At 43.6% G+C, this 14,244-nt stretch overlaps 1 protein-coding gene across 2 annotated transcripts; it reads right to left on the reverse strand.

Moving 5' to 3' along the window:
• Nucleotides 1-1,423: 1,423 nt before the first annotated feature.
• LOC119187256 (uncharacterized) lies at nt 1,424-14,244 on the reverse strand. Of its 2 annotated transcripts, XM_075873910.1 has the most exons (4): nt 12,481-14,244; nt 8,349-8,449; nt 6,621-6,890; nt 1,424-1,548 (listed from the first exon to the last, which is right to left on the reverse strand). In XM_075873910.1, exons 1-4 carry the CDS (start codon nt 12,497-12,499, stop codon nt 1,489-1,491), a joined length of 450 nt encoding a protein of 149 aa, XP_075730025.1. In that variant the 5' UTR covers nt 12,500-14,244; the 3' UTR covers nt 1,424-1,488. The 2 variants fall into 2 exon arrangements, 1 of the variants encoding a protein (XP_075730025.1); XR_012886206.1 differs by lacking the exons at nt 6,621-6,890; nt 8,349-8,449; nt 12,481-14,244 and adding an exon at nt 1,659-2,901.

The raw sequence follows: 14,244 nt of genomic DNA on the forward strand, positions 1-14,244 counted from the left end.
CGGGCGTACATTCCGAAGTCCATTCAAATGGCACGCCTTTCTGAAGCAGGCACGTGAGTGGGTGTGCGATATTGGCAAATCCAGGGATGAATCGACGGAAGTATGAGCAGAGGCCCAAAAAGCTGCGCAGTTCTTTCGCTGAGTGAGGTTGCTTGAACGCCTCCACTGCAGCCGTTTTCGCGGGATCCGGCCGTATGCCTTCTTTGTTCACCAAGTGTCCAAGGACGATTGTCTGCCGCTCTCTGAAACTACATTTCTTTGAGTTGAGCACCAAGCGTGCTTTGCTTAGGCAGTTTAGCACGAGGTTGAGGCATGTGCTGTGCTCACAGAAAGTGCGCCCAAAAATCACAATATCGTCCAGAAAACACATGCATTCTTTCCACTTCAAACCACGCAGAATGTTGCCAATGAAGCGCTCGAAAGTTGCAGGCGCATTGCATAGTCCGAATGGCATCACATTGAATTCAAAAAGTCAATCTGGTGTAACAAATGCCGTTTTCTCTTTATCTTCCTCGTGCATTGGAATCTGCCAATACCCTGACCTCAAATCAACAGACAAAATGTTGTAGGCTGATGAAAGATAGTCTATAGCATCATCAATACGTGGTACTGGGTACACGTCCTTCTTTGTGATGGCGTTGAGACGGCGATAGTCAACGCAAAATCGCCATGTTCCATCTTTCTTCTTGCTGGCTGTTCCCCGCTATCCGGAGGCTCATGCCCAAATCACATATGCATAATAAGATTGCTACGATACTGAGGGGGCGCGTGGAAGAAGAGGAGAACGAGGTTGGCACGAGCGGTGATCGGTCAGATCCCTGGACTCTCGCATTGATCATTTCCTGTAAATAAAGGCATCACACTGTAACAAGATTGGTGGAGGTGCTGGGTACAGCGGAGCGATACAAGGTGAACGATCACGGAAGCGCTACCTCAAGAACGACGCCGAAGCCGCCGACTGGCTGGTCTACCACCGCTCTCTATGGATCCGATTGCTGACGGCGACACCACGCACTCTTCGTCTGGCACTGCGTGGCCCCGACACATCCCTACTGAAAATTCCTACATGTACAGGACCTGTACATACGATGTTATTGGATACGGGGCATACAGGTGTCACGGGTCATACGGGTGGTACGGGTCATGCGGGTGGTACGGGTCATGCGGGTGGTGCGGGTCATGCGGGTGGTGCGGGTCATGCGGGTGGTGCGGGTCATACAGGTGGTATAAGTGTAACAAATGTATGGGTATTACAGGTTATGCAGGTGATATGGGTTGGATTAGCTATTTGGGTCAAAATTAACATGCAGTAAAAGAATGTATACATTAAGAAAGGCATGCTAGTTCATGAAGCACACAGTAAAATAAACAATGTAATGTAGGTATGCTGCAATGATATCAAATAAACACGATCAGGCTAGAGTAATGTTTTGATGACTCATTTATTTAGGTCGTTCAACATTTCAGCAATGAATCTGTTCATTTTTCTTAACCTCTCCATTGGTGCCGTTTCACTAGGTCTCCCAGCAATGTACTTGCTGAAGGCATCTGTAAAAATGAGCAGGAATATGTAGCAATTAGGGACTTACTGGTTCATATAAATGATAAATTTTATTGTCCCTAAATTCAGCAAAATATACTAAGCATGAAACACTTACTTCCGACTGCCTCCAATTTCTTAGGCGTGAGTGCCCTCCTGGGTGGTGCCTGGTTTTCTGAGCGCACATAGCGCCGACAAGGGGCTCCTGTGATGCTCCTGTTGTGGAGGGCACTCACACCCCACAGAAGCTTGGTCGCCTCCTTACAGAACAAGCTGTCTCTCGGACGCGAAAGCAGCCATGCCCATTTTTCCTGCTCCAGTAATATGCTGTTTCCTAGGTGAATCTGCGCGAAAAAAATGTGGAATCATAATAAAAGACTCAAGAGATATCTTGTTTTTGAAAATGTTATTTGCGCTCTTTGGTCGTGCGAGTATAGTTTTGCTGGTATGTATTCAAATAGTTCTGATGAATCTTACAATTCACTTCTGCAACTGCATGCCATCTTGTATAACACTGGCATACTAAACGTTATCCAAATATTCTTTTTCTAAAGCAAATACAGTTCACAGAATGTATGTAAGTCTACAGGTGCATATAGTGCTCATTAATGGCAATACTACACCAGCCTTCACAAGGAGAATCATTAATTTTTAGATACTAAAAGACTGGGCAAAAAGTGGGGTGGCATAGTAAGTTAGAAAAACATCAACACAATTCCTATTTAGAAATTTTACACTAATGTGGCTCCAGCGAAACAAAAAAGCATTCGTTTCAATGATCAATGAAAAGCAAATCACATACATCATTGCTGTCTTTACGTCTCACCTGAACAGTTTGTGAGAAGCTGTAAGACATTTTAAGAAAAAAGCATATTTACAATTTTGAGTGCTCTATATATGTGTGAAAGTTAAATTAACAACTATGTAACATATCTTACAGTTGTGTTACAGTTGTTAGTAATGTTGAGTCCATAATATTCTACTAAAGACCACCAGACACCCTCAAAGGCACTTAGAGCTGGCACTGACAAAAAGTGCTCTGGCACATTGCAGATAAAAATTTCTTTTGTCAACTCCAATAATGAGGAACTCAGGAATCAAAAAGACAGAGCCTCAATTCATTCCCCTTTTTCCTGAGATTAGGACTTGTCACAAAAATATTTATGAAGGTTTTACTGAATGCCGTGACATTCCAAAAAAGGGTAATGCAGAAGATTGCACTGGTCATTTGTGAAATAACCTCCTGAATGTCTAAAGTCACCAGTTCATAATTTACAAAATTATCCGTAGTAGATGAATAAACTAAGCATAAACATACAAAGAAGTGAAAGTGCAATGCAAGTTGCATAACCATGTATTCAACCCAGTAGTGAAAAGTATTGCACTGAATAAACATAAATTTACAAAAAGTAGAGCTACTTCATCGTTTAACTAAATAAGGGCATGCACACAGAGACGGACACTAGAAGAAGAAAATGCACACAACATAAGCAGTGTTCAAGTGTCTGTATGTGCCCTTATTCCGTTAAAAGATGAACGAATACCAACTAGCCTAACTATCCAAGCTACTGTAAAGCTACTTACTTGATTGTCCACCTGGAAAAACAGCGGCAGTTCATCACTGGCACCCAAACCCTAAAAGGCAGAACAAAGGAAAAGTCGATCAGCTATAAAAAATATTAGGCACACATATGCCAGCATGGCTTCCAGGTATGAAAGTTAAGCATCATTTCCAAAACTTTTTTTTTTATTTTCAGACACAACATAACTATCAGCCCTCATTTGTGCTTTGTTCAGCCCAATAACAGCTGCTGAAACTTTTAACCCTATTGTTTTTCCAGCTTATGCTCCATAAATTGTTAAAAGCCCAATCACTGAGCTGCACAACGAACTGATCAGTGTTCTACATTGTGTTATTAAAACAACCTAATTTTAATCCCACTTAAACATAAGTTCATGATAAATACAGTTTCTAAAACAAAGCTCCCTTTTAATTGACTATCACAATTTAATTCCTGCAATTCGGTGTGTTTTCTAGGCCAAAAACTTGAGCCTAACGTGAAGTTTAGCCGTCATATTGCTTATGCTAAACAAAAAACTGCCTTCGGTGTACGAGCCCTCATTAAATCTTCTTTATCTCCTGTGATGCCTTATTGTTGCCCTGCTTTCATAAACAGTCAAAGCACCTAGCATTATTACATGGGCAAATATGCATAACAATAATCTTTTGCCAATAGAGAACATTCAGAATACACATAATTCAGGACATACAGGAGAACATTCAATTCAGGAGAACATTCAGGACATACACATTATTACCAACAGTTCTTTTTACTCTAATGCTGCTCACCTTGTCTAGGCTAACTTCATACTACTTGCATCTGACTTGTTATCACTTAATCATAACGGTATTCAAACTAGCTTTCGTGTGAACTGAGTTATATAAAATGTTCAAAAATAATAATTGTGCAAAGTTTGCCCATAATTACAACTTCCTTACACCTAAACATACATTAACTATGGCAGAATGACATCCTACTTTACAGTGATTAAATTATAGAACTTACTCCACACGCTTGAAGAATTTCATCTCCTCAAAATAGCTTGTCAAGAATGTTTGTTAATGCAAAAAGCATATGCAATTAGGTAGCTTAAAAATCTTTGTAAATTTACATTTAGGTTTTATGGTGAGTAAAGCTACGTGTACAACTATTATTATGTTGAATTCGACTGAGAGATCCAGAACAGCCGCCCAAGTCTTGAAGCGAGCACACGGCTTACACCGTTTTTAGATACTGTCAGTTGGGAAAGCCCGCTATGGAGGCGGCACCGACTCGTACACGCTCAGAGGGGCGCGGTGCTAACGTAGCTTTGAGAACGAGCTACCGCTGGCTTCCCGCGGCAGCGTTGAATTTGTTTTTTCCTTTTAGTTTGCTTGCTCGGATTACAGAGGCGGGAGCTTGAAGATTAGATTTCTGTCATGCAAATCGTATTTAACATGGTACACAACAATCAAGCAAGCTTGAGTGAATTAGCAGTTTAACACAGTAAACATGCTGACCTTCAGTGCGCCGGGCTGTCTAAGTGGCTATGCCTATGAGGAAAACACTTGTGATCAGCAGTACTTCTTCAAACCCCTCAATTACCCTGCAGTTCTCAAGGACTGAACAGCTGCTATTCCATGAAAAGTCTTGCAGGTAATGGTCAAAACATACATAAATAATCATACATTTCTTAGGTACAGGCCCGAACCTTATTTATCACTAAGTAGTACAGTTGAGCCCACATATAACGGCCCCACTTAAAACGAACTTTCGCTTCAAACGAACACTATCCGCGTGACCATGAAAATATATATTGGTTCAACGGCACAAAATCGCACCTACAACAAATGTCTCCGAGCGCCGCTGATCGGTTACAGCGAACAGTCAGCGGTCTCCCAACTTCCCGGGAAACCAATTTCGACCACCGATCAGGCATCGGCGAGGTGCCTATACATTCTTATTTTTAAACGCTGACCCTGCCCCCGCGAGCCTCTAGTTGCTGCTCCCCAACCCATGAAGAAAGGAAAGTGCCGACTGCTTTTTGTTATGCACCCCTCCGTCCTTTGTCCCCCCGCTACCCTGAGGCAGACGAGGCCCGCGTTTTCACACTGCCACCGATCTTTCGAAGACCGGTCGGCCATCTACACCGTTTTTAATCGCTGGTCCTGTCGTTGGCATCGCCGGCCTGGAGTGACCAGACCATTTGCCAACATCGTCGGCCACCGACTGTATCCGATAGTCTGCGTCTAGTGCACGGGCATACGCTACCCCACCGACTCTGATATTTTGTGATTCGTTTCGTGTCAAGGACTTGTTCTCGTTCGCTTACCACTCGACTCGGCATGCCTTCCGCTCACGTGCGGAAGCACGAAAACGGCTGTTAATTTGCGCGGGACGAACAGCGAAATATGGAAGTTTGTGAGGCCACGCGAACTCGCCGGCGCAACAAAAAATTTTTTGACCACGGCTGCCGATTGTTCGAACACCCCCGCGCACTGATCCAGGCGGCCATGCTTTTACTTCTGCGCGCGCAGGCACTCTTTCCAAGTTTTTCTACGTGCGAGTTTCGCGGACCTATCAAGCAAGCTACCCAACCTGCCTCCTTCTCATGCGTTTTGGTTTTCAAGGTCGCCCTTCCGCCGCATCCTCTCCTCTCTTGTCGCAATTTGGAAACTAATTTCCTGCTGTTTCACATGCAGAGGTAGCAGACGACGCTCCTTCACCAATCTCAAAGCGACAGCAGCGCCGCCTCCACCGGATACGAGAGGGGGCAGTCCTCGCGGCTGCGACAGCGCGTGCTTACCCAACTGACAGTATCTAAAAACGTCTTACACCAAGCCAAATCTGCCACTGGAACACATGAATGCTGTGCATGGGGTGTCCAGAAGCTGTTTATGCTTACGACACTTAAACCGGCTCCTGAACTTTTTCGACGTAGCCGATGATCTTCGGGCATCTGCACAGCCGGTCGGGCAACTTGTTCTTAAAATTCACTTCCACACACGGTTTGTGGTTGCTGCTGCTACAACTGTCAAAACTTAACCACCAGTTCATTCAGCAAAGTCAAACGATGCCATTTTTAAAATGTAAAGATATCCATAGGGTGATGAGACACCACCTAAAGAAACGTTGAAGACAACCTTATTCCCTGATCGTACCAAAAATGACTGCCCTGCATTGCCGGAGTTCCAGAAAAATCTACCTTTGCCAGATGAAACAACATGGAAGCCCCATTGCGGAGTGGTTTGCTCCGAATATGCCAGTAGAAAGCGGGAAATTGCTCCGAATTCACCAGGGGAACCCGGCAAGAAAATTTTTATCCTGCTCAACCAGTGCGATTCGACATTGACAGATGGTCACACTGCATTTGCTCAACTTTAAAATACTTGTCTACATACCACTAACAATGACTAGATGTATATTGATTAAATAAACAAACTGAAAATGTACAGGAGGCTAGCCTGACAATATAACCCCTAAATCGGATTGAAAAAACAACAACAAAGAAATAGCCATTTCAATTATAAAGTACACACCTGGCTGGTAGGCTCTTGAGAACCACTTGAAGTGGTTCCAGGGTGTGGTACCGGTGGCATCAATGGGCATGGCTGCATCCGTGGCTGCTCTGAAGAAGGCGACGGAGGCTCTGGTAGCAATAAGTGCTGCGGTGGCGGCAAAGGCAGCGTTGCTGACCACCCTTGTGGAGACAACGGCGAGCACGGCCATAGTGGTGGTGGCGACGGTAGTGGTGGCGACGGTGGTGGTGGCGACGGTGGCGATGGCTGCATGAACTGCAACGGCCTTGCCTGAAAATGCAAAAAAAATCTAAATTACACTTTTGAAGCATACAGCTTTCTTTTTGCAAGTTGAATCGAATTTGTTTTTGTCAGTTTTATAATTGTATCTAACTTGTCTAAACTCACTCCATTATGCTTTTGTCCCTTTGTTTTTGGTGCAATACAGTGAAATATCATCAACTCAAACATGCTAAATTAACAAATAACAATTCAGGGGACAGTGACAGCTCAATGTATGTCATCTAAAACGATAGTATTATCAACAGCAGTGCCCTACTTACCGAGAAATTGAGGTAAATGCACGGGAACAAATGCGCCGCAGTAGGACGTTCGCGAAATGATCCTTATGACGTCAGACAAACTGCCTACAATTAATCACTGGTAATCAAACTAGCTCACTAAATAAAGAACCTTCCAAGTATCAAAAGACGTAAAAAAATGCTGCTTGTTGAGTTGTTTCTCATGAAAAAAGAACCGCCGGGAGTTACAATGGAGAATAGCGCAAGTGGTTAGAAAATTCAACTTTTTCCTGGTTAAACTAGACAGGCCGTGCCATCTTGAGCCAAAACATGTCTGCCATTTCGGAGCCTATTGTAGGAAATTGATCGATGGCCGCTGTTGCTGATGCGGCTCCTGGTGCTTTAGTTTCGCTAGTAGTGTCGGCGACCGTATAATAAAAAGCCGGGCAACGTTGTGCACGGCAACAGTGACATGAGACTTTCCGCTTCTTGAGGCGGGTAAATTAAAGTGCACTAGCTGATACAGACCACTAAAACACGATTTTATTTCAAAATAAGCACTTCCTTGGCACAAAAGGCTTCTGGACCGGTAATCCAACAATAAAGGTCGACAACTTTGATTCTCCAGCTCGCACATTTGCCTCAACTGTACTGCTCACATCACTTTAAGTCGACCTATGAGAAGTCTCCGTTAACAAAACATGGCAGCACAGCCATGTTTACCAAGTCATAGTTGAGTGAGGTTTGTAGTACCATACTGGTTCGTTTGTGCCACCATAAAGATATTTCCTCTTTCATAAGTTGTGCAGAAATGTGTGATGATGCACACGGTTGACTGAATATTGCATCGAAACGTTTTGAAATCGGCATGTCTAATCATTACTGAAGCAGGAAAATAACAACTGGGCACAGCTTCAATCCCCTTCACGGCTGCTTTAAAACAACAGATAACGAAAATCTTCCTTTTCCTTTAAGTCGATTGTATTGACCCGCCACGACTCCCAACAGCTTTCTGCACTCCCAGTTGTTTCGCAAGTGCCTCCGGGATAGGCAACCTTAGAACAAGCAATGACATCATGTGACGTCGTGATGACACGACCAATTTGGGAAACTTATTTCTGATGCCACGACGATGGCATCACAAGTTATTATTTGTCACTTTTGTTGGTGCTGACGGCCACTTTTCGCACTTGATGAAGCATCTTAATGCGTTGTCATAAGCTCATACCTTCTCTTGAATGCTCCTGTGGGTGGCCTCATGTTCATAGGCGCCATGATTAGTAGATGTGCTGCATTGGTGGCCGCAACAGGAACGGCTGGCCAATGTTTCTGTAAGAGAGCAAATGTGAAAAATAAAGAGCGCACATTTCTTAATTGCATCCTGAACGAAGCATTACTTTTTCAGAACTTCAATATATTACAACATGATTAATACAAACATAATTATGTTGTATTTGCTCAAAGCTACACCAGCGCGTCAGGCTGATATTTTGCCCGATTTTACCGGAGTGCTTTTTGCTAAAATCCTCGGGTGCCATAAAACTCTTTCATACTCTGAAGTGCTCCAACCAAGTTGCCTTACCAATTTACTCTCTAGAAAATGTGTTATAAACAAAAGGAAATTAATCCCATGCATAGTGTAGTATACATTCTACTCAAAAAGATGTGAGAAGTTGAGATATTGACTGAAGCCTGTTAGGGTGAAAACATGATAAATTAATGACACCAACCATAAAAAGGAATACAAATAAGACATTTCAGCTCTCATGATGGGAGTCTTGTTCAGAGTGACAACTAGACGGAGTGAAAATATGCTTATGAGGACTTCAAAAGTGACTCAAAACCGCGAGTGTAGATAAGAATGAAGGTTCCATGTGTTATCAATGGTTCCATGTGTTATGTGTATCCATTGTTTAAATCAGCATTGATTGCAAGTGGTGTCCTAAACAGTTTTTTTTTCTAAGCTTATGCCGTTATGCTAATCTATTTTATTGCTCAAGTTTTCAGGGTGTTTTGCCATTGATTGATATGTGGGGTTTAACGTCCCAAAACCACTATATGATTATGAGAGACGCCGTAGTGGAGGGCTCCGCAAATTTAGACCACCTGGGGTTCTTTAACGTGCACCCAAATCTGAGCACACGGGCCTACAACATTTCCGCCTCCATCGAAAATGCAGCCGCCGCAGCCGGGATTCCAACCCGCGCCCTGCGGGTTAGCAGCCGAGTACCTTAGCCACTAGACCACCCCGGCGGGGCAGGGTGTTTTGCCAATGCATTGGAAGACACCTGTACCTCGTTGACATCATTTTACATGCTGTCTGACCTGGTGTTCGAAATTTCCAGTCTCACTGATATATACACAACCACAGTCTACAAGGTATCCAATAAGCATCAAGATACCTTTCTTTTTTGTCCTTCATCTTTACGAGCCGATAATGCAATTTGTAGGAACGGAACTACTTGGACATCGTAATGGTTTTTGAACTAGTGCCTGACTCGCACGCATCAGACACGTACAGTATAGCGGCACGTTATCTTGGGAACACACGATCAGATCTTTGCGGCTGAAAGAGCTGGCGTTTAACCAGAGTTCGAGTACCCGGATGCTAAGAGATCTCTGTGCACTTGCTGTAGGTCAGCAGCCCTGCTAGTCTGCATTGTGCAGATGCTATTGGTTCTAGCGACAAGTGAGACAACCACCGATATATTCTGGTTTGTCAGTTGCACCAAGTCAATGCCGGTACCTGATGTTGTGTGTTTTTTTCCGCTGACGGGAAACTTCAAACTGCGCTGGTCACATTTGACTAGGACTAGCAAGCGTGTGGCCACACTTGCTGTCTTCCAGAAATGCTTTGGAGAAAGAAGTATCGTTGATGGCACACGGCACCACACACCAAATTTTTTGGGTGGTTTGTGGCTTCCTCGATAAGTTCCGCTTTTTCAAATAGATGCCGCAAAAAACAAGAAAAAAACGAGAAAAAAGAAGCACTGCTCGTTAAATTGGCATGAGGGAACACATTTTAAAAACGACGCTGTTGGTTGGCGCCCAATGTGCCATATTCAATGCTCCTCACTGCTGGAATTCAAAATGGCAGCATAACATTATTGGCAAGCTCCCAAGCAGGTGATTATTCAAACACATTCCAGTTCTGCATGCACCATGAAATGCGGGTAGAAAACAACTAGCTCACTATCAAGAAGGTAGGAGTCAGTTACCCCCTGAGAATAAATGTAGAAATGGTGGGTGCATATCTCGCCACACAATGCTAAGGTCACAGCATATGTTTTTTTTTTCCATTGTAAACACGTCTCAGCTCATTTCAAAAAAAAAAGTAACCACATACCCATGCCCTGGATAGTATTGCGATACGGGCGATACATCGTAAAAATATTTCACTACTGAGATACAAATACATTTTTAAGAAGTATCTCGATACAGCAATACAGACACTCAAAAGTATCTCTGAAATACTATCGCGATACTGCCCAGCCCTGCTCTTGAGACAGTTGTACACTAACAACTCCTCTAAGTGTCAGACAATTCAAACTGTTCCTTATAGTTTTCAAAGGCAGTCCTCTCTAATGGTCGATTCCTACTAAAGAGATTCATTTTTGTTACGAAATTTTTTTGAAGAAAACTAATAGTTCCAGCAGGGTGGGTCATGACGTTATATGCTCCTCCTCTGCTAAGCCGCCTGAATCCCCCCCCCCCCCAGGTACATAAGAATATAATGAGAAAGAATGCACTTTGATGGGTGGTGTCTGATGGCATCGTGCCTGAAGCCACAATTTTTTCTGTTACCTCGCTGGAGCCGTCTAGAGTTTGGTGAAAAAGGGTAGGAGGAGTGGAGTCCATTCATACAGAACATATGCTTTGCTGGCTGCTGTTTCCTGCTAGTGCTGCTGTAACTACTGCACTGTCGTAGAAGGAAACAACATTCAGCAACTATCACAGCTGTTTCCATACTAAGTGGCCACTCTCTCACACAAATCTGATTCAATAAAGGGCTGCATTGTTTTGGTTTTCTTAACTCTGATCATACAGTTAACGTCCGATTTCTCGGACTACCGAAATCCTGGACATGCCTGATTTCTCGGACTGATCTGTGGCACCATCAAGTTCCCCATACAGTCAATGTATTAAAAAGTCCAAAAATTCGGACATTTATAGCTTTCACCGTCCGATTTTCCTGCTAACTTTTTACTGCTAACAGCGGAATTGAAGTCACAATCAGCACCACTATTTTGGTTCTTTTCGTACCCTCCAACCCACTGTGACGTGGCTGCCGTACCTTTGACACCGCAAATGCCGGAATCCAGCACACGGCAATTTGTAGCCAGCCGTGGCTTAGACAAACCTGTGGCCACAACTGCATGGTGCTGTTACTAATGTTACTATAAGGCTGTGATTCGGCGGGAAAGCTATGCTGTTGACCTATAGTCTGCCGCCGGCATGCTTCCCGACTCATAGAAGGCGGTAACACAACAGACTCTCAGGAACTGTTTTTGCCACGCCAGCTTTAAAATGTACGCCGAGACGACAGTCTCACCTAGAGAGGGCAGCGTGTGTAAAGAACTTCCAAATGCAGTCGTTGCTTCAACGACCCACACGGTGCTGGTGTTTCGATTTCAGCCAAGATAACCTTGGAGGGCTTTGCCGACGCTAGCAAAAATCTTGAGCTGTGTGCGGAATGTACCGGTGATGAAATCATTCAAGTTACTAAAGGTTTCGACAACTCTGACACATAGATCAAAGAGGCAGAGCCTACACGGGCAACAAGTTCGGTGTTGACGCGAGCATGACATCGTCATAGGTGTACAGTGACAGCATGACATCAGCTGATATTGAGGCAAACATAATCGGGGCAAGTGGAACTCCGTGCAAACGAAAATAAGAGAATCCTTTTAGCACTTAATTTTTACAAATGCAGTAGCGTCGGTCACATAAATTTTTTTCTTTTCGCTTTTTTTTATTACAAACGGCTCTTTTCGGGGCAACCTAAATGATGCACTTGCTGAATTGCAACGAGAATCCTGTACTCTTGCTGTGACCTTTTCCGCCAGTGAAAAATACCTATTCAAAAAGTGTAATTTTACTTGCATTCGTTTTTCCAGACTGCCTGATTTTCCGGACCTTTCGCAATCCCTTGAGTGTCCGCGAAATCGGATGTCGACTGTACAACATTAATCCAAAGGGCTATTTCAGGCACTACATCCTTATTGTGAAACAAAAAGCATCGAAATAACATGAAGATGCCAAAGTAAATGTGTTAGGGTACACATAACCACAGCACTCACTGACTGCATGAAAATTTTTTTAAAAATTCTAAAAGGCAGCATTGAATAAATATAACTTACTGAGTTCGTTTTGCAGCATGTCTTGCAGCTTGTCATTTCTTTTCTCGAGTACTTCTATTCTTTCCTCTAGTCTTTTGTTTTTTTTCTTGAGCTGCCTCGTAATGTTCCTCTCTTTTTCGAGCCGACTCAGTTTGACAAGCTCTTCTTCGGAACTCGCACTGCTTCGGCGCCTCTTTGTTCTTGGTTGCTGATTTTTTTCTTTTTTCTTTTTTGAATGCTAGCAAATAAACACATCAACCCAAAGCCAACATCACTGATTAGAAGCCGAAAACGAGCAAATATGCCAGGAAACATACACGCTCCATTGATACAAACATAATTCAGGTTGTAGCAACTACCTAGCATATGAAGTTCAGTAGGGTTGAAAGCTGGGCTAGTTGGTGAGATATCATTTCAACATATGGTATAGTAGCGCAACTTCGACGAGGACCTGAGGACAAGAAAACACGCCACTGTTTGTGAGACTAGCGAGTGCAGTGTTTTCTTGTCCTCAGTGTCCCCATCAAATTTGCGCTACTACACCATATGTTAAAATGATATGTAGCATATTCTAGCCATGACTAGTGAGCATTCTAACACCCTGTCACACAGCAAATCTAATGTCCTTCGTTTGCAATATCCTTTCTTTGCTGTCACACAGGGAAACTAATGCCATTTGATGAAAACGACCTTTTCTGTGGAACGAGTTCCTGCAACACAATCGCATTCAATTTCTGACTGAGTAGTCTCAATGTCAGGGACTTTTAGGGAAATGGCTATAACTTCAGTATATATACATTTTATAATTTATCAAGATCTCGTTCCTTACTAGCTCAACTTATTACTGGTTTGATGACATGATAGCAGGTGCATAAGTTAAAAAAAAATTAAGGGACCCTAACCCCCGAATGCAGAGATTATACTTGGCTCGCGACTTCAACTTAACTTGAGCAAGTCGGCGCGAAGCAAGCAGCGGACTTCAAAACGCCCAAGTCAGCCTTTGCGTTTCATAGATGCTCAGGCTGTCTTGCTTGGTCAAGTCAAGAACGAGCTTCAAAGCAGAAACACGCTGCTCGCCTGCTAACGAGGGTAATAATGAAGTTGTTCGCGTAAGGCATGCATTACACCAAAAAAAAAAGACCCTACGTTTTAAAATAACTATAAAAACGAAGGGTCACAAGCATATTGTTGCCATTTTACGGCTAACGAGCGGCACGTGGCGCCTGCCACCACAACGATGCGCAGTGTTGCTTCTGTAAAGCGCTCGTTGCCCGCTGGTTTTAGTGGCCACCCAAATGCGGTGCGTTTCTCCACGGTTGCTTGTTTGGAGGAGAAACAAGCATCGCGTTGGGTTCTTTCGTCGTTTTTTTTTTCTCATTCGAACGCCATGGCATGTATTTGTGCTGACCTGGCTCACGAGGTGACGCGATTTTCACGGTATTTGCCTCTCTGTTCGCATGTGTGCATGCCTGTAATGGGCTAGGTCGCAGTTATTATGAAAAAAAAAAACAAGTTCTGGGAACAAATGTGATTGGTATCCTTTTGTTGAGCTCGGTAAACAAGAGAAAAAGCGGGGGTCAGGACATTGCCCTCAGCAGAATTCTGTCTCGCGGGGTGCAGCAATGTATCGCTGCATGATGGTGACGCGGATAAAAAAACCCGTGATAGGGGCACCTCTTTTTTTTGTGTGTGTAATTTTACGTAGCGTTGTGCTACAAGTGATGCCTTTCTGACCGAGAAACAGCGCATTAGACAGGACGAAAGGATAGACGACGCACACGGACA

Source organism: Rhipicephalus microplus, chromosome 9 (assembly GCF_043290135.1).
Source record: "Rhipicephalus microplus isolate Deutch F79 chromosome 9, USDA_Rmic, whole genome shotgun sequence".
NCBI lineage: Eukaryota > Metazoa > Arthropoda > Arachnida > Ixodida > Ixodidae > Rhipicephalus > Rhipicephalus microplus.